General features: G+C 55.1%; 6 protein-coding genes across 6 annotated transcripts; 3 read left to right on the top strand and 3 right to left on the bottom strand.

Moving 5' to 3' along the window:
* Positions 1–338: 338 nt before the first annotated feature.
* Positions 339–2,800, top strand: BDP81DRAFT_395037 (Sec1 family protein; the record flags this gene model as incomplete). The annotated part of the gene is made up of 5 exons (XM_060588029.1): positions 339–372; positions 450–487; positions 563–650; positions 709–1,058; positions 1,115–2,800. 5 exons carry the CDS (start codon positions 339–341, stop codon positions 2,798–2,800), a joined length of 2,196 nt encoding a protein of 731 aa, XP_060444046.1.
* Positions 2,801–3,917: 1,117 nt separating this feature from the next.
* On the bottom strand, positions 3,918–6,436 carry BDP81DRAFT_321650 (uncharacterized protein; the record flags this gene model as incomplete). The annotated part of the gene is made up of 3 exons (XM_060584636.1): positions 3,918–6,055; positions 6,143–6,279; positions 6,339–6,436. 3 exons carry the CDS (start codon positions 6,434–6,436, stop codon positions 3,918–3,920), a joined length of 2,373 nt encoding a protein of 790 aa, XP_060444045.1.
* A 2,717-nt stretch (positions 6,437–9,153) lies between these two features.
* Positions 9,154–10,377, top strand: BDP81DRAFT_321678 (uncharacterized protein; the record flags this gene model as incomplete). Its single annotated transcript, XM_060584638.1, has 1 exon — positions 9,154–10,377. The coding sequence occupies one exon, from the start codon at positions 9,154–9,156 to the stop codon at positions 10,375–10,377; it is 1,224 nt and encodes a 407-aa protein (XP_060444044.1).
* A 925-nt stretch (positions 10,378–11,302) lies between these two features.
* On the bottom strand, positions 11,303–15,066 carry BDP81DRAFT_375975 (ribosome biogenesis protein Urb1). The gene is made up of 2 exons (XM_060586727.1): positions 14,821–15,066; positions 11,303–14,747 (listed from the first exon to the last, which is right to left on the bottom strand). Exons 1-2 carry the CDS (start codon positions 14,978–14,980, stop codon positions 11,458–11,460), a joined length of 3,450 nt encoding a protein of 1,149 aa, XP_060444043.1. The 5' UTR covers positions 14,981–15,066; the 3' UTR covers positions 11,303–11,457.
* A 358-nt stretch (positions 15,067–15,424) lies between these two features.
* On the top strand, positions 15,425–16,211 carry BDP81DRAFT_321995 (mitosis protein DIM1; the record flags this gene model as incomplete). Its single annotated transcript, XM_060584666.1, has 5 exons — positions 15,425–15,508; positions 15,589–15,721; positions 15,825–15,913; positions 15,986–16,085; positions 16,186–16,211. The coding sequence occupies 5 exons, from the start codon at positions 15,425–15,427 to the stop codon at positions 16,209–16,211; spliced, it is 432 nt and encodes a 143-aa protein (XP_060444042.1).
* A 465-nt stretch (positions 16,212–16,676) lies between these two features.
* Positions 16,677–24,042, bottom strand: BDP81DRAFT_322343 (cell morphogenesis protein PAG1; the record flags this gene model as incomplete). Its single annotated transcript, XM_060584689.1, has 3 exons — positions 16,677–17,154; positions 17,248–23,699; positions 23,767–24,042. 3 exons carry the CDS (start codon positions 24,040–24,042, stop codon positions 16,677–16,679), a joined length of 7,206 nt encoding a protein of 2,401 aa, XP_060444041.1.
* Between the last annotated feature and the right edge of the window lie 971 nt (positions 24,043–25,013).

Raw genomic sequence — 25,013 nt, 5'->3', positions numbered from 1 at the left:
GCCAGACCAAAAGAACGACGAAGCTCAAGACAGCCACCGGCCTTCCAGCTAAACATACATACCAGGTGGTTTTCGAATTCCACCCGGCGTCTCATTACACAAAGCCTGGGCCCCCGATCCACAGAGCTCGACAACGCGCATTCCTCCAGCCTTGTCCGCGTCTCTTTAACCCGCCGCCACGCTATCTGTAGCACCTCAATCCACACAGGCGCACCCGCTCATCGTTGTCGCTCGATCAGAGTTGCCGTCCGACGACTTTCTACTTCATAGCGACAACCCCCGCTTTCCTTACACGACGCATTGCCAGTTGTCCGCTGCCCACGCGGCAACTTGCCACGATGGGTGTCTCCACGCTCCAGGAGCAGCATGATGGTGAGCAGCCTCATAGCCCGAGAGCCCACGATGCTCTCCCAGCTTGACCCGCTCTCGACACTGACAGGTTTGGACAGTCATCATCGACACAATCAAGAACATTACACGAGGCGACGTGAGATCTACCCAATACCCAATACCCGACGGGCTGCCTGCGAATAAGCCAAGCTAATTATGACAACACCTATAGTGGAAAGTCCTAGTTGTCGACGAAGACTCCCAGAAAATTCTAGACAATGTCGTCAAGGAAGATGACATCCTCAACAACAACATCGCCAGTATGTCCCGCGAACACGTTTCCTCCTTGCAACTGTTCAACTCCTGACCACAGTCCAGACATCGAGCGAATCGAGCAGAAGCGAGACATGAACCCTGAAATGGACGCCATCTACATTCTGTCCCCGAAAGAAAATATTGTCGAAATCCTCGTCAACGACTTTGAGCGCCACAGATACAAGGAAGCATACCTGGTGTGGACCGGTGTCTTGGATCCGAGGATTCGTCGCATGATTGACGGCTGCCCGCCGGCCAAGCAACGCATCGCGGGATTCGAAACCTTGTCGATCGACTTCTTCCCTCGCGAGTCGCATTTGATCACGTTCAAAGACCCTTGGAGCTTCCCAATCCTGTACCACCCCGCGTGCAACGGCCTAGTGGCGCGACACATGAAGATTCTAGCTCAGAAGGTACGTAGGAGACAGGTGGCATGTTACACACCTTACCTTGCTGACAATCACATCAGATCACTGGTGTATGCGTTACGCTGGGCGAGTACCCAAAAGTCCGATATTACAGACCGAAGAACCCTCTCCATGAAGCCGCCGTGCTTGCTTCTCATCTAGCTCGCTTCGTGCAGGAGGAGCTGGACGAATATGCGCAATGGAACCCGAACTTTCCACCACAGTCGTCGCGGCCTGCAGGAACCCTCGTCATCACGGACAGATCAATGGATATTTTGGCGCCTCTGGTTCATGAGTTCACATACCAAGCAATGGCTCACGACCTTCTCCCGATACAGGATGGTGACAAGGTGACGTATCGAATGGTCACAAACGAAGGCACGCCACAAGCAGAGGAGAAGGACGTGGAGCTATCTGACAAGGATCCGGTCTGGGTCGACAACCGACACCGACACATGAAAGATACCATCGATAAACTCATGGGAGACTTCCGAAAGTTCTTGGAGTCTAACCCTAATTTCACCAACGAGGAGCAACAGACGACGAGCTTGAACGCCATCAGAGACATGCTGGCTGGTTTGCCGCAATTCACAGAAATGAAGGAGGCGTACTCACTTCATTTGAGCCTGGCGCAAGAAGCCATGAACAAATTTCAAGACCACAAACTACCAGACATTGCTTCGGTGGAGCAGAGTCTTGCTACAGGATTGGATGAGGACTTCAGGAAGCCTAAAAACATATTGGACCAGGTCGTGCGGCTTTTGGACGATGATGCCATCACCCCATCCGACAGACTGCGCCTGATCATTCTCTATGTGCTGTATAGAGACGGCGTTGTGATGGAGGATATCAATCGGTTGCTCGCGCATTCGGGCCTGCCACAAGGGGATGGGGAAATAATAGTCAACCTCGAGATGTTGGGCGGACACCCCGTCCGTGGTGGCCTGAAAGACGTGCGACCTCCTCAACCACCTCTATTCCAGAAGAACACCAAGGGGGCAGAGATCAGCGAGGAGTATTCACTGTCCCGTTTCGAGACGGCTATGCAGACGATGCTTGAGGAACTCTGTAAAGGCACTCTTGATCAAACAACGTTTCCTTACGTGAAGCCACCAGCGGATCCCAACGAGGATCTCATGGCCTCACAACAAGGCTCGTTGCGTGCTGGTAGGCCGAATTGGGCCTCGTCTGGCCGACGACCACCAGAAAACCGACAGCGCAACATCATTTTTATGGCTGGTGGCGCAACATACAGTGAAAGCCGTGCTTGCTACGAGGTTTCCGCCCGCCAAGGCAAAGACATCTTCCTGGTGACTAGCCACATGCTCACGCCACAACTCTACGTCCGCCAAGTAGGCGACCTGGGCAAAGACAAGCGCACGCTTGACATCCCCATGGAGCGGGCAACACCTCGTGCCCCGGCTTGGGTCTACGAGAAACCTGCTCCCCCGCCCAACCCCATGGCGCAACGCCCTGCCCCCGGTATGGCACCACCGGGCGCACCGTCACCGGCAGGTGGACCACGCAGAGCACCCGCGCCAGGCGGTCTCCCTGGCCGTCCCGTCGCGCCGCCGACAGCCCAGATGAGCAACATGAACCTCAACGCCCCTCTGCCGCCCGTGGCGAATGGCGGCGGCGCGTCGCCCGCCCCGTCAGACGGCGGCAAACCGCACAAGCTGGAGAAGGATAAGAAGAAGCGCAACTTTTTGGGTATGAAGAAGAGCCACAAGGACAAGGATAAGCATTGAGTCCCAAATGGAGGGAAAGGGAGGGAGAAGCGAGGACTCTTCAAACCGAAAGATTCTTTATTTTTCTCCCAACTTTGCTTAAGCCCCCTTTTTCTTGCACATTCTGTTGCCAGCGTGGCGTTTCTTGGTGTTGATTAGGGGCGGCAGGGTTTACCTAGTTTCACCATATTCCAGAGATGTGTGAGGGAACACTGCTTGTTCTTGGCTTTCCCCCCCCCTTTTTCTTACCATTCAGTGGTCCTGCATATGGTGTGGAAAGAAGGATTGGCGGCAGTTGGCTGGACTGATTTGGATGGCTCTGTTGCTGAGGACATGTACATATAGGTACTCAGAACCTCTTGTGGAACCAAATGAACCCCAATTCATAAACATGATTCGACTTTAATTGTGTGGCAACAATGTTTGCAGCCGGAGTGAAAGACTTGCCTCTTCTCAATAACATAAAATCAACATGATTGAGCATTCAAACAATCATGAATACAGGCACGAATGGACGTCACTACATTTCACCATGAGAGGGGGCACAGCTTTTTGGAAGCCAGGAAAACCAACATCCATTTCATTTCATTCATGTCCACCGCGGTAGACTAAAGGTAATATAGTGGGATATCCTATCCCAGCTCTCCTTCCCCTGCCTCAGAAACTCGCCAGTCCTGTTTTCTGTTTTCCATTTCACCACCAGCCCAGTACCGTCCGTCATCTGAAAGGGCACAGAGCCCCTTCCATTGTGAGCCTGAGCCCGAGACAAAGATGTCTGCTAAGTTGTTGGTTCCCTCTGCTCGTGGGCAAGGAAAGTATCGCATAAACGTGAAACCTCATTGAGGTAGCTGAAGCGGTGTTTGGCTCATGCGAAGCTGATAGACTGGGGTTCCCACACAAGAGGAGGAACGTGGTGTTCGAGGATTAGAGAGGTTGGGCGCTAGTCCAGCAAATCCGACAAGCAACACGTCGTTATACCGACATTTACGTTTATAGTGTTTCATATCATGTCCTTTTGAAGACACACATCTGAACATTTGGTGATGAGACTCGAAACAGGGTAGATGTAGCAGTTGATATGCTACGGAAGTATGGCCTCTACTAGCAAGGCCGATGGTAGTTCCCTAATGTGGGTAGTTTACTGTCTCCGGAACGCCTGAGCGGCGCTGGGAGGCATACGTCCGTCAAAGGGGAAGCCATGACCATCGGGCCCAGCCGGGCCAGGGAAGCCAGGCATTCCCGGGGGAGGGATAAATCCGGGAGGGGGGCCACCAAAGAAACCCGGAGGAGGAGGCATGTTGCGTGGTGGGGGGCCTGCCATGGCCTCGGGAGGAGGGAAGGCTCCAGGAGGGAAGTTCGGGGGGAACATAGCGACCATCGGGTGGTTACGGCCAGGACCACCGGCGAGACCAGGCGGCGGGACCATGGATCTCTGTTGAGGGGGGATGGGGGGACCGCCGCCGCCCTGGATCCAGTTGGGGTTCATTTGGTCCAAACCGGGAGGCGGAGGCGGACGTTGCAAAATCTGCGTGGGCTGCATGCGCGCTTCTGGCTCGGGGTGGTGGAAGGCCTCATCCATGAAGACAGGCGGGCCTTGGCCACGCATCTGTCGCTGAGAACCACGGCCGCCCTGCGGGGGTCCTTGCGGATGTCCCTGCTGGAAGTCGGGCTCGCGGTCTTGAGCATGCGGGATCTGAGCGGCCCGCTGAGGTTGCGGCATACGCATGAGGAGCTGCTGCTCCGTTCGCGGGGGTTCGGGCTGGTTTCTCATCAAGTTCATCAAGAACTCGGTGTTGCTCATGTTGCGGCCTTGGTTTGGCTCCATTCGGCCGGAGCCCTGGCTAGAAGCCTGGTGGCGCTGTCCCACCAGCTCCTGAAGCAGTTGGTCTTGACGAGCAGCGGGCGGCTGCTGCTGGTGAGGCATCGTTGGACGCGGGGCAAGTATGTCTGACATGGACATCGATACCTGCGGCATGCGAGGGCGGGGGTCCTCTCTGCGCTCGCCGCCATACTGCTGGAAAGGCTCAGGCGACGCGACAGAGCTGGAAGGAGCATGCTCGCGGACTGGCGGGGGAGGCTCCTGGAATGGTTGCGATGCAGGCGGCGTGGCTGATTGGAGATTTGAACGCTGCAGCTTCATGAGCAGAGCTTGGAAAGCTTGCTTCTCATTGTCAGGAGCCGGCCCAGAAAGATCAGGGCCACCGAAAGGAAGACCAGCCATTGGCGTCGAAGGCTCCGTCTTCATCCGTTGGTTGGGGTCATCTTGAGGGGCATTGAAGAATGACGTGAATCGAGAGGACTTGCCACCGCCTGTCTTGGGCTTGGAAGGGGTCTCTCTCTTGGGCTCGCTCGGGGAGCTGACGTCCAAGCCAGCACCAGAAGCGAACTTGAGGAAGAACTGGTCGGGGCCAATCTCAACAGCAGGTGCGGAGGCAATAGCTGGCTGCTCGGCTTTGATTGCAGCCTCGACTGCGGCAACTGGCGCTTTGTCCTCGGCAGGACCATTGCGACTCGCCTTCATGCTTTCCATGAATTTCTTGAAGTCCTCCTCCGTGTGGCCTCCTGCCTTTTCTCCGGCAGGTTCGTCGAACCATTCAGGCTCTCGCTCTTGTCTATGTTCGCCGCGCTCCCAGCGACGCTCATAGTTCCTGCCAGTGCTCTTTTCTTCGACGGGCTCAGCCTCACGGTTTCGGTCTCTCCAGCTCTTGGCCCGGTCAATGCGCTCACGAGCCGTCAATGGAGGCTTCTCAGGAGTGCTGACATTGTTGGTATTGCTACCGGCGGCGCTGTTATCGTTCTTGAACCAGGGTTCCGACTTGCCCCTGCTAAGGCCATTTCGGGGCCGCGGCTCAGCTTCCTCGTGGTCATGCTCCTTGTCGTGATGGTCGAAGTTGCGGTGGGTACGGTCTCTTGGGCCCTCGCGGTCTTCGCGATCACGGGGACGACGCTCGTTGGGGAGCCTGTCGCCACCACCGGCGCCCATACGACCTTGGAAGCGCTCGGCGCCCTCATGGCCGAAGCTCTTGCGCGGCTTCACTGTACTCCATCCCTCCTGATCTTGCGGGTCGCCGTCGCCGCGACGACGACCAAAGTTCGTGTTTCTCGAATCGCGGAAGCGGTCGCCTTCGGGGGTGTCACCGTTGCGATTGCGAAAATTGAAGCGGCTAGGCGAGTCAGCGTCCTTGAGGCCCTTGTCATTGTCAAAAGGCTTGCCATTGCGCAGAGTCGCAGAGGCGAAGGCAGTTCGAGGAGGTCCGAGAATGATGTCTTCGGGATCTGTAATTGAAGTTTGAGTTAGTTACGAGACGAGTACTCAAAAGGGCGAGGCGAGGGAAATGAGGGGACAAGGAGGTGGAGACATACTGGCGCTGTTTCGCGAGACGTGGCGGTCAACGCCAGGGCGACGATTTGTCTGATCAAGCAAGGGATTGTCGTGGCTTCTTCTGTCAGTAGTGGTTTTGGCGACGTTGGTCTGGGTTCGATTATTATCGGGAGGTGGTCTGAGAAGAAGAGTTAGAAAAGGGAGGAGTTGTGCCCAAGGGTAATGGTGACGGCATACCCCATCCATTCTTCAGCGGGCGGTAAAGCAGATGGTTTGATGCATAGTGGTGATTCTCGCAGGTGAATGAGGAGCTCTGCCGAGTACTGGAGTGCCATAGCAGCGGGATGATGCAAGGCGCATCCGATGACAGGTGGGAAGGCTATTGATGGTGTGGTAAGGGTGATGTTTGCATGAGCAGACGGCGATGATTCGGTCGACAGCAAGAAGGGAGGAGCTGTCGTCGTAGGTAGAGAGGTTCACCAGTTGGAGAGGAGATGGATGCAGTATTGTGGTACTGATAGGTGTTGGGGTGTTTGGCGCTCGAGGCTGAGGTTGTATTCGTCGATGCCGTCGTAGTTATTGTTCTTTGTACGTCACACAGGGTGAAGAGGGGAGTGGTGGTGGTTGTAGGTGGTGTCGAGGAAGGTCAAGTCCAGTCGGTCGGTCGGCGATCGGTCTCGGTCGCAGTCGATGGCCCAGTCAGAATGGAAGATGGTAGGAGATGGGACAGGACAGGACGGGAGTGTCTGTACGGAGTACGGAGTATCCGTAGGACAGGCTCCAATCGGGCTGCGCTAGAGAGCGCTGGCAGTGGTTGGGTAGCTTGTTGCGACGAGGCTGGCAATCAGAGACGGGCAAGGCGAAGAAGGTACGATGGTTTGGTGTTTGGACGGTAAGGTAGTGTAGAGTGATGCAATATTTGATGCGGAGTGAGAGATTATTGTGATGGGCGAATTTCGGCAGCGAACTGTCAGGGCGTGTAAAGGTAAGGTCAGGTAAGGTAGGTGGTAGGTAGGTACGAATAGAGATGGGTGCAGGTGGTCAAAGGAGGTTTTGGCACTTGGGACGAAACCTGGTGGAGGAGGTGCTCAGGTGCCCACTGCCCAGGTGTCCAGGTCTACTGCCTTAGCAGCCAAGCACTCCACTCCCCACCTCACCTCTCACTGTACGTAGTACCTACGTAGCAAGGTGACCAGTACTGCGGTGCAGCTGTGCCACTGCCGGGTCACCGTGTGTCCCTCCACCCTTTCACCTCTCGTCTGAGGTCTGAGGTGAGTCTCCAATGGAGAGGACGGGAGGGAGGGATGGATCCCCACCTGCCTACGCCTACCGCCTGCCTGCCAATGTCAAAGTCACCTCACTGTGTGTGGTATCAAGGCAAGGAAGGCACTCTGAGGTGTAGAGAAAGGCACATAAAGAGCATGGAAGGGGCAATGGGGGTTTTCAGGTACGTAGGTATTCGTACCTGCCCTCACCTGTTCTCACCGCGTCACCTCACTTTCCCCTCCTTCCTGCTTCCCTTCTCCTGGCCCCTGCCATCTCGAGGCAAAGAGGCAAATGCAACCAACCCCTCACCCCTGCCCCTGGGCTCACCTGAGGTCAACCTATTTGTTCACCTTGGGTAACTCCTTCCACCGAGACACAACAACTCGGTCAGAGTGTGACACCATTGGCTACCTACCTAACTTACTAAATATTCACTCGGCATCTCTTTATAGCGCCTACAGCAATAGCGACTTAGCTTTACTCGATACATGCCTCGTGTACCTAAGGTAGCTAGACATGCCCATGTTTCTCTAATACCTACCTACCCGACTTGTTTAAATGTTCTGTCACCAAAGGGTCAAGGCCCATGCCGTGGGATTCTCGACCTTAAAAAAGCCCGGACCAGGAGACTGCCCAAGTTGCAGGTACGTACTTCTTCCTCGCTGAGGGATGGGGAACCAAATCGCACACTTCCGCCCCACCATCTCCTCCTTGGAGCTTATCCGAGATCTGAATGCTGCTTACCTTAACACTCAGCGTCACATCCTCCCTCTTGGAACTTGGAACACGTCCTTCATCCCATTGAAGCCATGGCCTGCTCTACATCAAGGCTGTCAATTCTTGGAATCTGCCTGTGGTATGCGTTAGTCTCAGAAGATGGCAACTTACGACGATCAAGAGCCAAGCAAGACCCGACCTATCAGCATCTATACAATTCATTTCACAGGAAGTTAGGCCAGCAAAAATGGGACAACTGACTTGGTTTCACGACTGTCTGGAACTCATTCCCTCTCGATCCTTTTTTCCGAGCCTAGTCCCAATCTTATTCCGTCCTCTTCATCTGGTTTCAAGCTTTTTACGAGAATTCCATCCTCACTTGTCTGTTGTGGCATTAGTGGTTATTGTGAGACACACATAATCTCGCAAGTTTGCAGCTGTTTATTGTGTTTACTTACATCACAACCACTTCACCGCCTCTTGTGTTCCTCACTGCAGTTCGAAGTCCATCCAAGCAAAACCCTCGAAAAAGGCAGGAGATTTGTTCTCCCCCGTCCGTATGCAACACGTTCTCGCTGTCATTCGCTTATCTTTAGATTAAATCGCCTCACACTAGTCCGAACTTGTCAATCTAGGGGTCTAAGGGTCGGGTCCACCCACGACATTTAAAAGCTTCACCCCTCTGCCACCTACCTCATGGTTTTTTTGGTCATTTTTTTCTGTTTATTTTTCCGATCTCATAGTAACCCTCCTTGACATCGAAACTCACCTACTCCAGAAAACCAAACTACAGCATGGCTATTACTCAAAATCATAATTCCATCAGCAGTATACGCTCTTTACAAAGTTGAACACCGTCGTCCAGTTCAACAACCTGCTATCACTCCATAAACTCCTCCGAGGAGCCCTGATTGCTTACCACCACTCACTTGTCTAAGCTCAAAGCGACAGACGATTCTGAAAAGAAAACAAGAAGATCACCATACAAAGCCCATAACCACAGACAAACTGACCCCCACTACGACTCACACGAAGAATTCAGCTCACCATGAATATGCAACCGCTCACCATGAACCATGTCGACAGCGACACGGAAACTCTACTGACGAGTTACCCAGCATCGAGCCTCTCGAGACCCTCCTCCATCTCGTCCGCTCCCTCGTCACTGGCAGTCAAGGCTTCTGACGCCGGCGACAAGCCCTTCGTCTCAGGCTGCCCCGTCTCCTCCCTCTTTGAGATCCGTGACACGCCCACCGCAGGCCGCGCCGTCTTCGCGACCCGCGACGTTGCCGCCGGCACCTTACTCTGGCGCTCCGACGACCTCACGCTCTCAGTCCTCCTGCGGGAGTACAGGCGCGAGGTCTGCGGGCAGTGTTTTGCGTACGACTACGGCAGAGACCTGCCCATCCGTGACCAGACTGTCGGATTCGCCTTTTGCTCCGGTGATTGTCGGGAAACGTGGCGGCGGGAGACTGGCGAGGTAGGTGTCCAGGCTTGGACCGAGGTGAGTACGCTGGTCAACAAGAAGAAGGGCAATAGCAACAACGGCGGCGGTGGCAGTGGTGGTAAGGCGAGGGACGAGATGGTGGACATCACCATACCAAAACCCGCAGCGGAGGAGATCACCCAGGCGTGGCAGGCGACCAAGGGGCAGGCAGAGTTGATCCGCACATTACGGACGGCGGAATCCTCGACAGACGACAGCAAGGGCGGCGTGCCAATCACAAAACAATACCGCAAAGCCCTTCAAAAAGCCCTCCAGCAGCCCATCGAACCAGACGTCATGAACTTCTGCGTCGGCAGCCTCGTGGCGCTATACAACCACCCGAAAAGATGGGAACACGTCCTCTCCCTCGCCGTGGACTCGACGCCCTACATCAACACGGCCGACTTGCACGCCTTCACCGGGACCTACCTACAGCTCCTCGCGGCCCTGCCCCTGCCTCTGCTCTCCCTCGTCACGCCCGAGTCTTTGTTTCTCATCTCCTCGCGCGACAACCACAATGCCTTTGGCATCCGGTCCCTCGAGGACGAAGGGTCCGAATTGTTTGGGTACGGGTGCTGGCCTGCGGCGAGTTACTGGAACCATTCGTGCGGGCCGAATATCGAGAAGAAGAGGGAGGGCAGGGTGTGGGAGTTTCGGGCGGCAAGGGACATTGGTAGAGGGGAGGAGATGTGTATCACGTATTTGGGAGGGGAGGAGAAGAAGTGGTCGAGGGAGAAGAGGGTTTCGACGTTGAAGAGGAATTGGGGGTTCGAGTGTGGTTGCAGACGGTGCGAGGAGGAGTTGTAGTGAAGCCAAGAAGAGTGGCTGGACTGCAGGCCGCCTGCCCCGGAACGATGAGATAGATTCGATATGGTATTGCGTGGACGTGTATCTCGGTAGAGACGAGGTTATAGAAATAGACAATAGACCTACGTATCGACACCCACTCCATTTCATATGTCTACTCGAATAACACATATGATAGGCTCCAGCAAGAGTTTCAGTCACGGAACATGTTGTCATGACATTAGTCTCAAGCTAAGCACCTTAACACTCCATAGACCAAGGTAGTATTGTCTTCCTACTTTTTTAATCTAGTGGTAAGATAATAACTGAGTAACTAGATCAACTAACACCTGTCTCTTAGATTGAGCCATGTAAGCACTACCTACTATTGGTTGTGACCCGACGCCAACGACTACGGCGACTAAAGCATAAGCCAAGTAGAGTTGATGTTCCAGAAAGCCCGTTGACTATCAAGTTTAAGTCCTAACAGAAATCAGCTCATCGACAAGACAGAACCGCAGCTAGACTCTTCAAAGTTGCGATGCAAATCCATTTCAGTTCCACTCCTGATTTCCAAACTTGACCTCCTCGTTTTCAAATGTTACCTGATTCTCAACAAATTCATTTCCTTGTGAATTCGAATAGATCAGATTGCCCAAGGTAGGTGATGGAACATGACCTCTCACGATTTGCCTCTGAAGGTATGCCATGTTCAACGGGTTGGTGGTATACGGTCATATCTCCCCTTGACAAATTATCCATAACCATTGCTTATCTTACGATGCTACACAGCTTTATTTCCTGGACCTTGTTCCCCCTTTCCTCGTAGTGCAGGACTGCTTGTCGTTCAATACGTAGCCGGTCCCAGAAGGTGAGCTCAATTCCAACCAAGTCCCGATGGAAATCAAAAACATACAATCAAGCATCACCGTAATTCAGCTAGACAGTCAGTTGGAAAATGCGTTGTGGTATGTACACACATTGACGAGGAGTATATTCTAAATGTCCCTGCCCTGACTCCCATTTTCCCCTTTTTCGATTTATACATTACGTGATACTAACCAGCACCACCCTTTTCACTTTTTCCAACCCTCTTCATCTTCAACCCTCCAAACCCAAAGGAACACCCTTCCGACTCCATTCCCCAACCCTCTCCTGATCACAAGTCTCCCAAACCCGCCTCCTCAGCGCACGATACAACCGTCTCGTCTCCCTCGTATCCGCATCAATCTTTTCAACAACACCACCACCGCTACCACCACCACACCGGGCCTCCTGCACCTCCAACCAACTCACGATCCCAAACCTCGTCGCCAGCGTCGTGCTCCCGCCCTCAATACACGTCGCCCGCCACAAAACCCTCAAAATCCTCGTCCGCAGGTTCGCCCGCATATACGGGTTCCCCGCCAGCGCGAAAATCTTCTCAAACCACTTTTTCTGGTGATACACGGCCAGGTCCGCCGGCGTCCGCAGGCCGTCCAGCAGGTACGCCAGCAACCAGCTCACCTCGGTGTAATACCGATCGTCCTCGGACGGGGAACCATGCAAGATGTCGTGAGCGAGGGGTACCTTGTCGTGTTGCCACACGGGACCGCGGGTGAGGAAGCTGTTCACCTTTGCATAGAGGCAGTGAAGCGGGTTCTTGAGGACCTCGAGGGAGGCGATGGCGAAGGCGACGAGGGGCGAGGCGACGGGGCCGCGTGTTACGAGGGGGCGGGACGATTCTGCCAGCTCCGAGAGGAGAAGCCAAATTTGGTCCTTTTCTTCGTAGTTTGACTCTTTGAACTTGGCTGCCATCTTCATGATGTTGGTGAGGGCTTCTTGGCGGATGCTGCCGTGCTCGGACCAGAGCAAGCGGATGAGCGCCGCGGCGTAGCCCTCGTCGACGAGGTCCTCTACGGATTTGGAGTTCCATTTTAGGAGAGCAGAGTTGTCGTCGTCAAGTGCGTAGGGGACATCGAGGATAACCTGTAGCGAAGACGCGTCCATTTCCTCGTCATTGACGTTCGAGTTTTGCCTTTGTGATTTGGAACTAGCGTCGTCCACAACGGTAGCCTCATCTCCAGGTTCGCCGTTGAGCAGAGCCTTGTCAGTCTTTGGGACGATCGCCGAGGCGCGGTCTCCCAAGACCTCGGTCATCTTCTTGGCAAACGCGTCGATGACGACCTTGGTCTCCCCCTTGGTCTGCGCGCAGCTCAGGAGCACCGTAAGGAACTTGGACAGAAGCTCCAGGTCCTTCTTGTCCGTGGCCTTGTCGGCAACAAAAGACAGCTGCTCGACCATCGTAGCCAAGAGCAAGCTCGCAAAGACTTCATCCTCGCCCTGGGCCACGCTTTCCTGCATCAGGTCCACGTACTTCAGGGACGAGGCGGCGCATCTGCCAGCGCAGTTATCGACAAATTCCCAGATGAGGTCCAGGTTCCTCGACTTGCCGCTCTTCTTCAGCTCCCGCGCGGCGCAAAGAAGAGCGACGAGTCCAGTCTTTTGTAACACAAGCTGATGCTGCACTGCAACGGACTCGAGCACCTCCCTCAACTTTGGTCGTCCCTGAGCAGCCTCGACGTAGAATTTGAGCAGCGCGACAAACGGCGAGGCTGCGAGACCCTCCGTCTTGGCGAACCACCTCATACCGGGCGAATATCCAGCAATGGCAATTAAGTTCTCCAACTCCATGAGGGCAAGCGCCTGGTTCTGCGGCTCGTCTGCACGGCTGTCGAGGCGCGTAAGCGAGTTGACCAGGAACGGCGATACATCAAAGTTGGCACGTAGCGCGACCTGCGGGATGACCTCGTAATACAGCAGCAGCAACCTGCTGGCCGCCTCGCGCTGGAGGACATTCTCCTCCGCCATGGCCTTGTAGCACTTTGTCACCTCCTTCATATCGGGGATCTTTTGGCAAAACTCGTCAATGAGCTTGCGGCTCGCCGTCTCCCAGGTCGACTTTGACGACTCGGCTGCCTCGCGGTGCATCTTCAACGCGACCTCGAGCTTCTGCAGAGCGAGGACGAGGATCCGGACGGCAAAGAAGGAGACCAGAGTGGACTTTGACGAGAGACACCGCACCAGGTCGCGCTGCTTGAGCGGGAGCGGCAGGATGTTATCGAGGAGGATAGACGTCGGCGGGGGCACGCGGCGGTAGCCCGTCGTGGGCCCGTAGTGCGGCGGCAGCGGGAGGTTGACCGTGTTGAAGAGGAACGCGGCGTATCCGATCCACGTCATGGACAGTTTCGGCTCGAATGTGAATGACTTGTTGTTGAGAAAGTAACTGGCGACCAACTCGGGCGCCGACTGGAAGATGGCGACGATGAGCTCGCTGTGCTTCAGACTCGACCACGGACGCAGCTTCTGAATAAATTCGGAGAGCACAAAGTTTGCGACGGCGATGTCATCCTTGTACTTGTCCATCCACGCGACGCGCTCGAGGGCGTAGTCGTCCAAGCTCTTGACATCCTGCGCCGCCTCGTCCTCGAGTTCCTTGGGGTACAACCCCGTTCCGGAGTACAGCACGCCCGCTCCCGGAGTCGTGCAGGTGTAGAGCAGAAACTCGTGAACGGATTCCCTGACCGAAGGCTGGTCATCTCCCTCGACATCGTGTCTATACGTGTACAGTCCCGCCAGTCGATCTAGAGTCTTTGTGTTGAACGTCCTAAACTTAACCTCACGAGGCAGCTTCTCGTCCAGCAGCACGGTCTTCTTCAGCGCAGCCAGCATCTCGACGATCAAGAACGGCGGATCGTCTTTGATCAAGAAAGTCAAGTGTGAAAACACCTCCTTGAGCATCAGCATCTCCTTCTTGGCCTCGGACGGCAAGAACTTGAGGCAGCTCAGGAACAGCTTAATCGCATTCGTCCGCACCGACGGCTTAGACGGGTCCTCCACCACACCGCCTCCCCTCTCGCCATCTGCGCCAAGGTGCCGAATCTCCAGGTTCCTTGCGAAGCTCGCAAACGTATGGTCCCGCGCCCGGAAGACCCGCCTCGCGAGCGTGCCGCCGTCCAGCATCACGAGCTCGCGCACCAATCGCAGCGTTGGCGAAATAACGTAGCCGCTGCCCTTGGGCGCCGTGAGACACTTTGCGAGGAGCTTCAGCTGGCGCTCCTGCAACAAGGTACGCGCGATGTCGAGAGCGTGGGGCAGGAGCTGGAGGGACTGCGAGACGACCTGAATGAGAAGGGCCAAGACGGCGGGCACGGCGGACATCATGGCCTCGTTGTTGACCTGCGCGCCGTAGGACCAGGTTTCCATCACGTCGGAGAGGTAGACGGCGTCGTCGCCGGTGCTGTCGCGCGGCCGGGAGGCTTCGAGGTACTCTCTGAGGAGGGCAAAGCGGGCTTCGTTGTCGCCATGGCCCGAATTGAAGCCGTCGAGGAAGACTTTGAGGGATTGGATACCTGGATGAGAGATATACAAGTCAGTCTTGGGGCCCCAATTGACTAGTATGTCAGTAAAAGAGAATGCGCTTACCATGTCGCGCTCGCTTCTGGTCCTGCTCAAAGGTCAAAAGCTGCTGCAGGTGCCGCGCAGAAGCAACCTCTTCGAAAGTCGGCGCCTCATGCACGACCTTTTGCCTCTTTCGGGACGCATCTGCGCCCTCGAATCCTCCACGCGATGGACGTTTAGGCATTCTGGGTATCTTGTCTGAAATTAAAACTTCAAAAAAAAAAAAAAAAAAGAGGTTTGTCCTAAGTGAGCGCACTCGTCCACTACATCTTGCCCAAGAAACCGTCCATAGGAACACAGCGGTGGATACCCTCCAAGAAATAAAAAGTTCTGCCGTTCAGACCGCTCTTGTCTTTTTTTCCCTTCAGGTTTAGCGCGGGGATCTGGAGGGGCGGATTTGGGGGTACCTTAGCAGGGGGGGACCCGCAATGACATTTCGCCGACCATTTGCTGGAAGTCCAAAGCCAAATAAACCTCCCCGCCAGCTTCGAGAAAACCAGACGATTCCATCGCCAACCCATCTCACCACCGATACCACCGAAGCATTCCATACCCGCGAAGATCCTGCAACGCGCTCTCGAGACAATCGAAACACACCTTCCACGTACATACACCACACAACATCACCATGGGCTCCATCGTCATCCCCCATCTCAACAGCGGCTGGCACGTCGACCAAGCAATCCTCTCCGAAGAAGAGCGCCTCGTCGTGGTACGTTCCTCCTCACCCATAGACCGGCGCAACCGTCTGCGCATGCAATAGACCGCAAACTAACAAGACCTTCGACACAGATCCGCTTCGGAAGAGACGCAGACCGCGACTGCATGAAGCAAGACGAAGTCCTCTACCGCATCTCCGACCGCGTCAAGAACTTTGCCTCCATCTACGTCTGCGATATTGACCAGGTGCCCGACTTCAATCAGAGTACGTCCCCTCTACCTCTTCAACCGCCTTGATAAACAGTCAATCTCTCGGGACTATATACACATTCTAGACTCCTAGATGCTAACATTCGTCTTCCTGGCAGTGTACGAACTCTACGACCCCTGCACAATCATGTTCTTCTTCCGGAATAAACACATGATGGTTGATTTCGGAACGGGTAACAACAACAAGGTACCGTCGCAAATATCCCCCCCACCTTTAAACGCCGGCTACTTCAGTAATGACTAACGAGAGGTTCAATAGCTCAACTGGGTGTTGGAAGACAAACAAGAACTCATAGACATCATCGAAACAGTCTACCGCGGCGCCAAAAAGGGCCGCGGTCTCGTCGTCAGTCCAAAGGGTATGCTCATTCTCTCTCTTTTCTAGTACCTTTCCCCCCCTCTACCATGGCCAAGACCATCGTCCTCGTCTCTATTGCTAATCATGCTTCTCCCTCGCAGATTACTCCACCAGACACCGATACTAGATACCCACCTCCTTACACAACCCGTATTCCGCGCTCACATCCAGCGGCGACTTCATCTTTTGCTTTTGAGAGAGATATTTCAGGCTCAGGAACGATCTTAGGGTTGGTCTCACACAATCAAGAAACTTATCACATTGAATCAGAAGATGCTAATGCTGTGATTCCAAAGACGTTTTCTTTCTCATATGTGAATTTCTTATTTCTTTTTTTTCATTATTAGGTGAGGTACGTTGGTCCCCCCCCTCTCTTCGTCTTCGTCTTCGTCTTCTCCCTCTCTATCCATCTTCTGTCGTGATACGATGATACGTAAGTTCGTTTTGCATGCGCCTCTCTACCCATGCTCTGTAAAACCTGCAATGCCTCCTCCTCCCATCAGGCCAAGTAGACTAGTGCTCTTTACACATGATGTAGATAAATAGAACAACTATTTGACTTGAGAAAACCCTCAACGCCCCTTTCCAACCTCTAGAGCATCTCCCCCTGCTGCGGCATCTTGGTCAAAAAGTTGGTCGGCACCTTGGGAACCTGCTGCGCCGCAACGGCCCGCTCAGCTCGGAAAAGCTCCTGCTGTCGATCGTTCTCGCGTGACCTGCCGCCCGTCAGACGGCGCATCCGCGACCGCGTGCTCTGCGCGAGCGGCTTGATCATGTTCTCCAGCGAAAAGGAACCCTCGCCGCCGTGGCCCGTGTTCGGTCGCTCGTCGTCCGCGTCGGAGAAGACGTCTTCGGGGAACTCGTCGTCCGAGGTGAACTCGCTAATGTGCGGCTGGTAGGATGCCGGTGCCGACGGCGACGTGATGGACCTATAATGGAGACCGGGTCGCGAAGAGGAACCTCCCGGTCCTCCGACTCCTAGCCCTCCGCCCATTCCCATGCCGCCGCCGCCGCCGCCCGCTCCCGACGCGCTAAAAGCTCCAGGATTCATCGTGTTGGAGCTCGGATCCCTTGCCGTAGCTGGTGGCCTGTCAGTAAACCCATTCTGGAACGTGCTGTTGTTGGAAGCCTGATGTAGGATTGGCAGGATTTGCTCATCATACAGCTGCGCTCCGGACTCGAAGCTGTCCGGTGAGAACTCGGTGATGGTCCTCGACGAGCGGCCGTCGCTGGGTGGGCTCGAGCCGAGGTCGTCAAAGAAATCGTCGAGGCTGTCCAGCTTGGTCACGAGGTCGCCGAGGTGTCCGTCGCCGCGGCCTTCGTCCGACATCATCGTCTCGGTCCGGTCGGGCATCTGGAAGTAGCTGTACGGGAAGTCGTCGGTGTGGAACTCGACATCGGGCGTGGGCGTTGCTTCCGTCAGGATTCCTTCCGCGGCCTGGCACATGTAGAATGCCGCGTGGATATTCGCGCGAGTAAGATCCGTCTTCCTGGCAGGAATGGGAATGGCCCACCCAGAAGCCTCCGGAATACCAAACAGACTGACAGTCCGCTCGTATTCCTTGCGGATCGTCTTCGAGGTAGAGCGAGTCATGCTCATCCGCAGGTGCTGCTTATCCATGGCGCTGCCCGACATGGTCATGATGTTGTCCAAAACCTCTAGTGCCTCCATGCAGAACTCGGTCTGCAACAGACGCAAAAGAGGAGAGATGAGATCGGAGCCGTGGCCAGCTAGCTCGGGCTTCCGCATATCAATTTCGGGGATGACGATGCTAAGAACGTTCATGGTCTTCAGCTTCACCCACGCCGTGGAATTTGTGAGGAGGCCCATTAGGAAAATGACCATCTTGAAGTCCAAGTTGGGGAGGAAGTGATCCTGTAACGACGCGAATAGGCGGCTTTGGAACTCTCGGTTGTTGCCCTGATACTTGAAGCTGACGTATTCCTGAAGTACTTCAGCGACGTTGCCATATCCGTGATCCTCGCAAACAGTGCACAATATCTCGGCGGACTGCAGAACTTGCTCACTGGGCTCATCCTCTTCCATCTCGTGCAAGAAACGGGGGAAGTTGGCCAGGATCGCGAAGAAAAGCCGACTGTCATCGCCAATGAGTCCGTCACTGGGCAGCTGCACCACCTTGTCGAGCGTGGTGAGCGTAGCCTCCATACAGATGGACGATCTCAGCCCCTTGTAGAGCAAAGACTGGAGGCCCTCCCAGGCACCGTCCCATCTCGAAGGTTGGCCGTCGAGCAGCAACATACGAACGTTGGGCGACCTAAAGTCTACCTTTGTCAGGAACTCGTTGAGCATCTCCACAGCCTCCAAGTACTCGCGCTCATTGATGGACTCCAAGCATGCACATGTTGTCCAGAACAACTGAGGGAATGTGAGCAGCTTGTCTGCGTCGAGCTTGAGGATGAGCGTCTTTAGAGTGGTGAGAATCTCCATGGCAAACGTTTGGATCTCAGTGTCTTCGTCCGCAACAGTGTTCGACAACCGGGCGAGCATATCGCCCAGCATGAACTGGTCCAGTGACGTGAGGATGCAGCGGAAAATTTGGAATGAGCGACACGCGAGGTGCCTGACGGGACACGAGGTTGCCCATGTCAGGGACAGCCTGCCCCATTGGTCTTTAATGCCGGGGTAGGTGATTTCAAACGTCTTGACAACCTCGGCTGTCAAGAATTCCATGCTTGGAGGGACCTTGTTGTCGTGGTCGTCGGCTTTGCCATTGCTGTCTTCGTAGCCCCAGACGACTGAGCGATCGTGGCGGCGGATCAAGTCAATGAGGTCCTCAATTGACGCTCTAGCCGTAAGCTCTGTCTCGTCATCTAATTGTGAAATGACAAGCTCGTGGATGAGATGGACCAGCATTTCTCTGGCTTGCTCTTGGACGAGAGGGGTGTAGTGGTCCCAAAGAACGGTGACCACCTGAAGTAGCACCGGCACGTTCTCGGGTGTGAGGTGCACAGGGGAAACCATGAGATCGACAAGTAGGATGAGCGAAAGCTGGCCGAGGGAGAACCCGGCTTGCTTTGTGCCCACGGGGAGTGCCTCTCCCAGGTCTGCACAGTACGGGAGCAGGCCGATGTCGGGCGGCGGCGGCATGGCGTCCTTCTTTTCGTTTGGAACCATCGCCTTGGGAGTAATCTGCATCAGAAGGAACTCAACAACCTTCATGCCGGGGTTGCTCGTGGTGCTCGAGAGGAAGACCACAATCTGCTTGGCGTACTCGACAAAATTTTGCTCACGCCTCTCGAGGCAGAGAGATATTATGAAGTCGAGAATCAGTCGCACGTTTCCAGGATAGGGCCCGGTCGCGAGAGCTTGCCACAAGGCTTGAACCTCGTTGTGCAAAGCACCGCTCGACTTGATGGTAATTTCCAGCAAGTTGGCCAACAATACGTACGACTGAGCGATAGGACCACCATTAGGGTCGACTCTCAGCTCAATCGACTGGATCCAGGGTAGTATGACGGCAACAACATTGCGCTGTGAGGCAGGCTGGAGATCCTTGAAGTACAAAGTGAACTCGGAGAAGATGTGGAACGCTAGCTCGGTATGCTGTTTAGCAAGTCGTTTTGAGATTTCGAACTGTGCCAGCTTGTAGACCGCCTTTGTCTTGTCGGAAATGCTAATGTCGTAGTCCTGGATCTTGGAAGTACGCCCTGGCTGCTGTCTCTCCTCGAGAGCCCTCATCAAACGGGCAGACTTTGATCTGATTTCACTTTCGTCGTTGCCGAGAGTGAAGAGACATAGTCCGAGCAGCTTCCAGAATGGGCATGTGTAATCAAGGTGCTCGAGCAGAACCTTGGTAACGACGGCAAAATAGCTCTCCTGGACCTTGGAAACGTCGGACAGGTAGCAGCGAGCTATGCAGTGTTCCAGGAGATAGGGCAACTCCTGGTTGTGGATGATCAAGTTCTGCAAGGCTCGGCGGCCGATCACGTTCATCCGATCGCTTCCCGAATTGAAGATGGCCTCGATCCAAGCCAGCATTCTTCGGATATCGAACTGTAACGTGGCGCCGCTCTCAGTGGTGATGCTCATCGGCCCGCCGCAGAGGGCAGCCATGGCACTGAGAGCTGCGGTACGAAGGTTTCGCTTCTCAATCTCCATGGCCGCCGTGACAGTGCCTCGTTCCCCGAGTGACTGTTGGTCAATGAGGGACTGCCGCATGGTGTCTTCTCGGACTCGGATCTGCGTCTGGTTAGGCGAGAAGCCGCACCAGTCCTCCATCAAAGAAAATGCAGACTTTCGGGACTCGAACGTCATCCATCGAGAGGGATCCTTGGTTCTGTTGATCCCTTCAAAGAGTTCCTCCGTCAGGCCGCAGTAGTGCCGCCTGAGTTTCTGAAACTCCCAATCCATTTGAACTTCACCGTCCATGAGGAAGAGCTTGAGGTCCCTAGTGTAGGTGACGAGATTGGTGAGGACCCACTCGTCGTTGTAGACGTCTTCAATCTTGAGGAAATGGCAGGTAAGCTTATAAACGTGGGTAATCTCGGTCCTTAGCAGATCCATCTTGCGATTACGTCTCGGGCTGCTGTTGGTGCGTTGATGGATACGGGCGCGAGCTTCGTCGTTGCAACGTGAAACTTGTCCTGCCAGCTCTTCAAGGAGTGTGCGGTAGATGTGGATATTGATAGAGCCCATGGCCAGGACCACCGCGTCTCTGACCGATGCCGACGAGACGGACAAAAGGGGTATGAGGTATTTGAATAGGACCCTGGCTGAGACAATCTTGTCCGCAGAGGCAGGTTTGGACGTCTTTCGGCTATGCTGTGCGGCTTGAGGATTGGCAGCCACGACACTTCCTGGGTCGGCCAGAGTCGTACAAGCGAATATCAAGTAGAGTTTCCACTGTTCCACGAGGATTTCCGGCTGTGTTGTCGGTGTCCTACCAGCGACGCGGGCGCTCCCGGGATCTGATCCGTAGTACAAGCCCCTTGATGGCTCCGACAAGAGCACGATAGCTTTGTACATCTGCAGAATTCGGTTGCAGATCAGGTCCCGACCAATGGTGACTGTAAAAGGGCACTTTTCGTACGCGATACGGATGAGATTGGGGAAGAGCTTGAACCACAAGGTCGTGTCGTACGAGACATCACTGGTACACAACTCCACTAGGGCACCTCGAATGTTACTGTTTTGCATGCCCCTTTGGAGCCTGCTCCTCTCAGCAACGGAGAGGCCTTCATCCTTAAAGTTCATTACTTGCATCGAGTCATTTTCCAAGATGTCAATGACTCTCAGAGTATCCTTGTCTTGGTTCTGTAGCGCCTTGTCGAAATCGTTGATGAGCCGGAGGACGGTAATGGCAAAGTAGCGTACCCTCCGAGACTGCGAGCAGAGGAAAAACAAGCCATGGGCTTCTGCTTGATCAACCTCTGCCCAGATGCCGGAGAGATCAAGTTTTGCGCCGCGTTTGTCACTCGCCTCGAGTTGGTCTAGAGAAGCGTCTCGAGTCTTTCTTCTTATCTCCTCGATCCAAATTTGAAGCAGCTCAACGTACAGACGCAGAGTGCTCTCGATGTGACCGGGCCCGAGCATGCCACCGTCAGACATGGTCGAGTACCGGTCGTCAAAATTGAAGATGAAGCGAGCGAAGCCCATGGTGACTTGCTGCGCGTGGGCCTGCCGGGCTATGGCCTTGAGTGACTGAGCGGACGAGAAAGCGATATTGTACTGCACGTGAGCGGTTCCCGTGCAAAGCAGGTTGATCAGAGAGTTAAAGGGTATATCGACAGAAAGACAACGAGGCAACGCTTGGACGGCAACATGTAAAAGCTCGTAAAACGCCTGTTTGTGATCCGCAGGAGACTGATGGTCATCCCGCCGTGAGAAATTGAAGGTGTCGGCGATGGGGGTTTTGGGGCCTGGGCTGCTAAACTTCTCATCCAACACGGCTTGGCCTCCGAACGTGTTGTCGCAAATGATGGTGATCTTGCCGAGAATCTCGCAGAACTTATGATAGTATTCACGGACAATGTCACTCAGGGCACTTGTCCGGACGGGGCGTGAGAGCTGCTCACCCTCGCCAGGCGTCGCCGAAGTAGAACCTGCCGACGCGGTGTGGTGTGGTGAGGCGATCACGGGAGAGACAGGCCCGCGTTCAATCGTAGGTGGTGGGGGGAATGAGCTCGGGAAAGGCGGCCGGCCCTCCTCAGCCTTTTCTAGGTCAGACATGATGGCAAGGAACGCTCTGATTCCAATGACCATGCGGTCCGGATCGAGTTGCTCCACCTTCAAGTCTTTGTTGGATACGAACAATTCCGCATTGATCAACGGGAAGATGACATGCTTGAAGCAGTATTCGGGCTGCTTATATCCGATGATTCTGATGATTTGGATCACCGGCTCTGTCACGGCCGAGTCGGAGGCGATGAGACTGCGCTTCGTTGGTGGCAAAACTAATTTCATCACCTCGTCGAGCTTCCTGTTCGTATTAGGCAGGGTATCGTTAGTTCGGTACAGGTATGTCCACAGCAGCCTCGCAATCACCTGGAGGCACAATGGTCGTGTAAAACGGTCCTTGAGCTTCGGCTGGAGAGGGAGAATCAGCTGGAGCCATTGGGATCCAAATGTGTCGGGAGGAGATACGCAGAGCAGCGTTGCTGTCAGGGGAAAGGCGAACCCCCAATGCCGAGGCTTGATGAACATTTGCGCAAGGCGGGGACCAATCGCGCCGAGAACCTCGATCCATTTCGGATGCGCCAGATCTTGGTTTGTTGCTTTGGCGGCTACAGTGAGCAAAAGCGTCTCGAGCACCTGGCAGAAAGCCGTCTTCACTCGCTGGCCGTGGGAGCGATGGAACAGGCGCCCAACGGCCACCATGAAGTCGCACGAGTATTCCCAGGCCTCTGGATGTGACATATTGACTTTGAGGTGCTTCATCCCACCTAGGACGAGCTCAATCTTGCCCTCGGCATCGCGGCCTACTGGTGATGTGGGACTTTTGGCAACCAGCTCCTGGAGGGATCGTTCGAGGTCTCCAAGAAACCTTTCTGTGACGCCCCTGAAGTTGATCTCGCTCATGACACCCAAGAGCTGCGAGAAGAGGTTCCAGTTTGCAAGTTTCAGCGGGCTGACCATGAGCTGCTCTGTGTCGGCGATCTTGAGTTGGCCAAAGATGATGCCCTCCAGCTTCTCTTCCATCTCCAAAGTCAAGAAGGGGAGGCTCGTTTGACTGATGACCTCTAGAAGCACCCGGCAGAGTATATAGATGGAAACGGTAGAACGACGTTCGGCGTGTGCCACGAATTCTTGTTTAGCGGCCAATGAAGTCTGCGGGCTGGCCAGACCATTGTCCATGGCTCCGGGCAGAGGCTGCAGAGGCTCGGTATTCCGGCGTTGGAGGGGCCCTGGTGCCGCACCCCTCGATTGCTGCAACTGACTTCGGGCTTCGTTGGCCGCATCGCTCTTGCTCTTCCTCCATAGCATCATGGAGTCTATCAGGGGTTTCGGTCGTGGCCGGGCAATGTGGCCCAAGGCGGTAATGATCTGGTCGAAGGATGGGTCGACTCCCGGGCCGCAGATCTGCTCGACCTGCGGCTCGGGTTCGAATGGCACTGTAATGCAGTCATTGAGTTTCTCTTCGGCTTGCGCAATAAACTAGGGAATTGGTTATCATCAGAGCTTTCGTGGCCGCGCGAGATGGAAGCGGGTTTGCTCAACATACGGATGTGAAGAGCACATGCAAAGCGTATTCCCCCACAGTCTTTTGCTCATCCCTGTGGTGCTTGGAAGAGTGGGAGTGGTGGTGTGCGTGTTCGCGCCTCGTCTTGCTATGCATTCGTTCCACCTTTCTCTGCGCGACAGAGGCATTGGAAAAGTCGGTAGCTGAAGATGTTCTCTCGGGGACGATGGGCCCAGAGTTGACGGTGGTGCCAGACATGGCGGTGCCTGGGCGCAAGCCCGGAGGCGCGTCCGGGTCTAGACGGCCAACGGCGTGCATATCGGGACGTTCTGGGGTGAGACCCGCGCCGGCGGCAGCAATTATCTGCGGGCTGAGAGGACTCGAAGACGAGCTGGCGTGACTTCCATTTCTAGAGTGCTGAATGCCGTGTACTATGGAGGTCTGACGATGGTGACCGTATGACGCGCTCTTGGGATCGACGAGTCGTTCGATTACGCCGCCGAGGCCTCCTCCTCCTGTGCGGGACTGGGCGTGGGCGTGTGTGTGTGTTCGGGGAGAGATGTTGGAGCCGGAGATCGGAGGAAGCGGATGTGAGGAGAGCTTTTCGTAGGAGGAATCGCGCGAATGGGTGACGGAGCGAGGCAGGGGAGGATGAGGATGTGGTTCGAGGGCGGCGGGTCGCAGGGTTCGGTCCCAATCGGCGTCGTCCTCGTCTTCTTCGTCGAGGGTGGTGACGGATCGCGGAGAGAACTTTAACGGCGGGTCCTGTAAAAGATCGGGCAGCGTCGCCTGGGACGGAGCTAGACGAGACGACGTCTTATGGTTAGTGACAGGCCTTCCCCTCTCTTGTGAAACGGCAGACTGCGCGTAGGGAGGCAGACGGGGTGGAGGTTTGTATGCGTTAGACGTTTTGAAGGTGCACAGATGTGTGGTCTAGCAACACCGGGAGCCCAGCGCAGACCAGAAGGAGAATAGATGCGACGAAGAGAGTACACTTTGGGACAGGAAGAGGGACGATTGGGGGACCGCGATTAGGTAGGGAGGGCGCAACGCTAAAATCTCAAGGGTCGAAGAGCAACGCAGGGCAAGCCGCAAAGCCGCATAAGCAACCTAACGCCAACGGCCAGCGCGGAAGCCAGGAGAGCCGCACCCACAAGTTGGAACCTGATTCGACCTGGGCCTGGGGCGCGAGGCTGGGATTACGGACCCAATGTCTGTGTGTTGCGTGCGAGCTGGCTATGTGCGTAGCGGATGGGTAGCGCGCGTGTGGCTTGCGAATAAGGTAAGGT

Source organism: Colletotrichum phormii, assembly GCF_030913505.1.
Source record: "Colletotrichum phormii strain CBS 102054 chromosome Unknown BDP81scaffold_12, whole genome shotgun sequence".
Classification (NCBI taxonomy): domain Eukaryota; kingdom Fungi; phylum Ascomycota; class Sordariomycetes; order Glomerellales; family Glomerellaceae; genus Colletotrichum; species Colletotrichum phormii.
Note: the sequence above shows the minus strand (reverse complement) of the source record. Positions and strands in the feature narration are given on the sequence as shown.

Excerpts from the sequence above, each read along its gene's own strand:
- BDP81DRAFT_375975 (XM_060586727.1), bottom strand. The coding sequence starts at position 14,980 with ATGCCTAAACGTCCATCGCGTGGAGGATTCGAGGGCGCAGATGCGTCC. Across the intron at positions 14,748-14,820 it reads CCAGAAGCGAGCGCGACATG|GTATCCAATCCCTCAAAGTC; the intron begins GTAAGCGCATTC and ends TCTCTCATCCAG.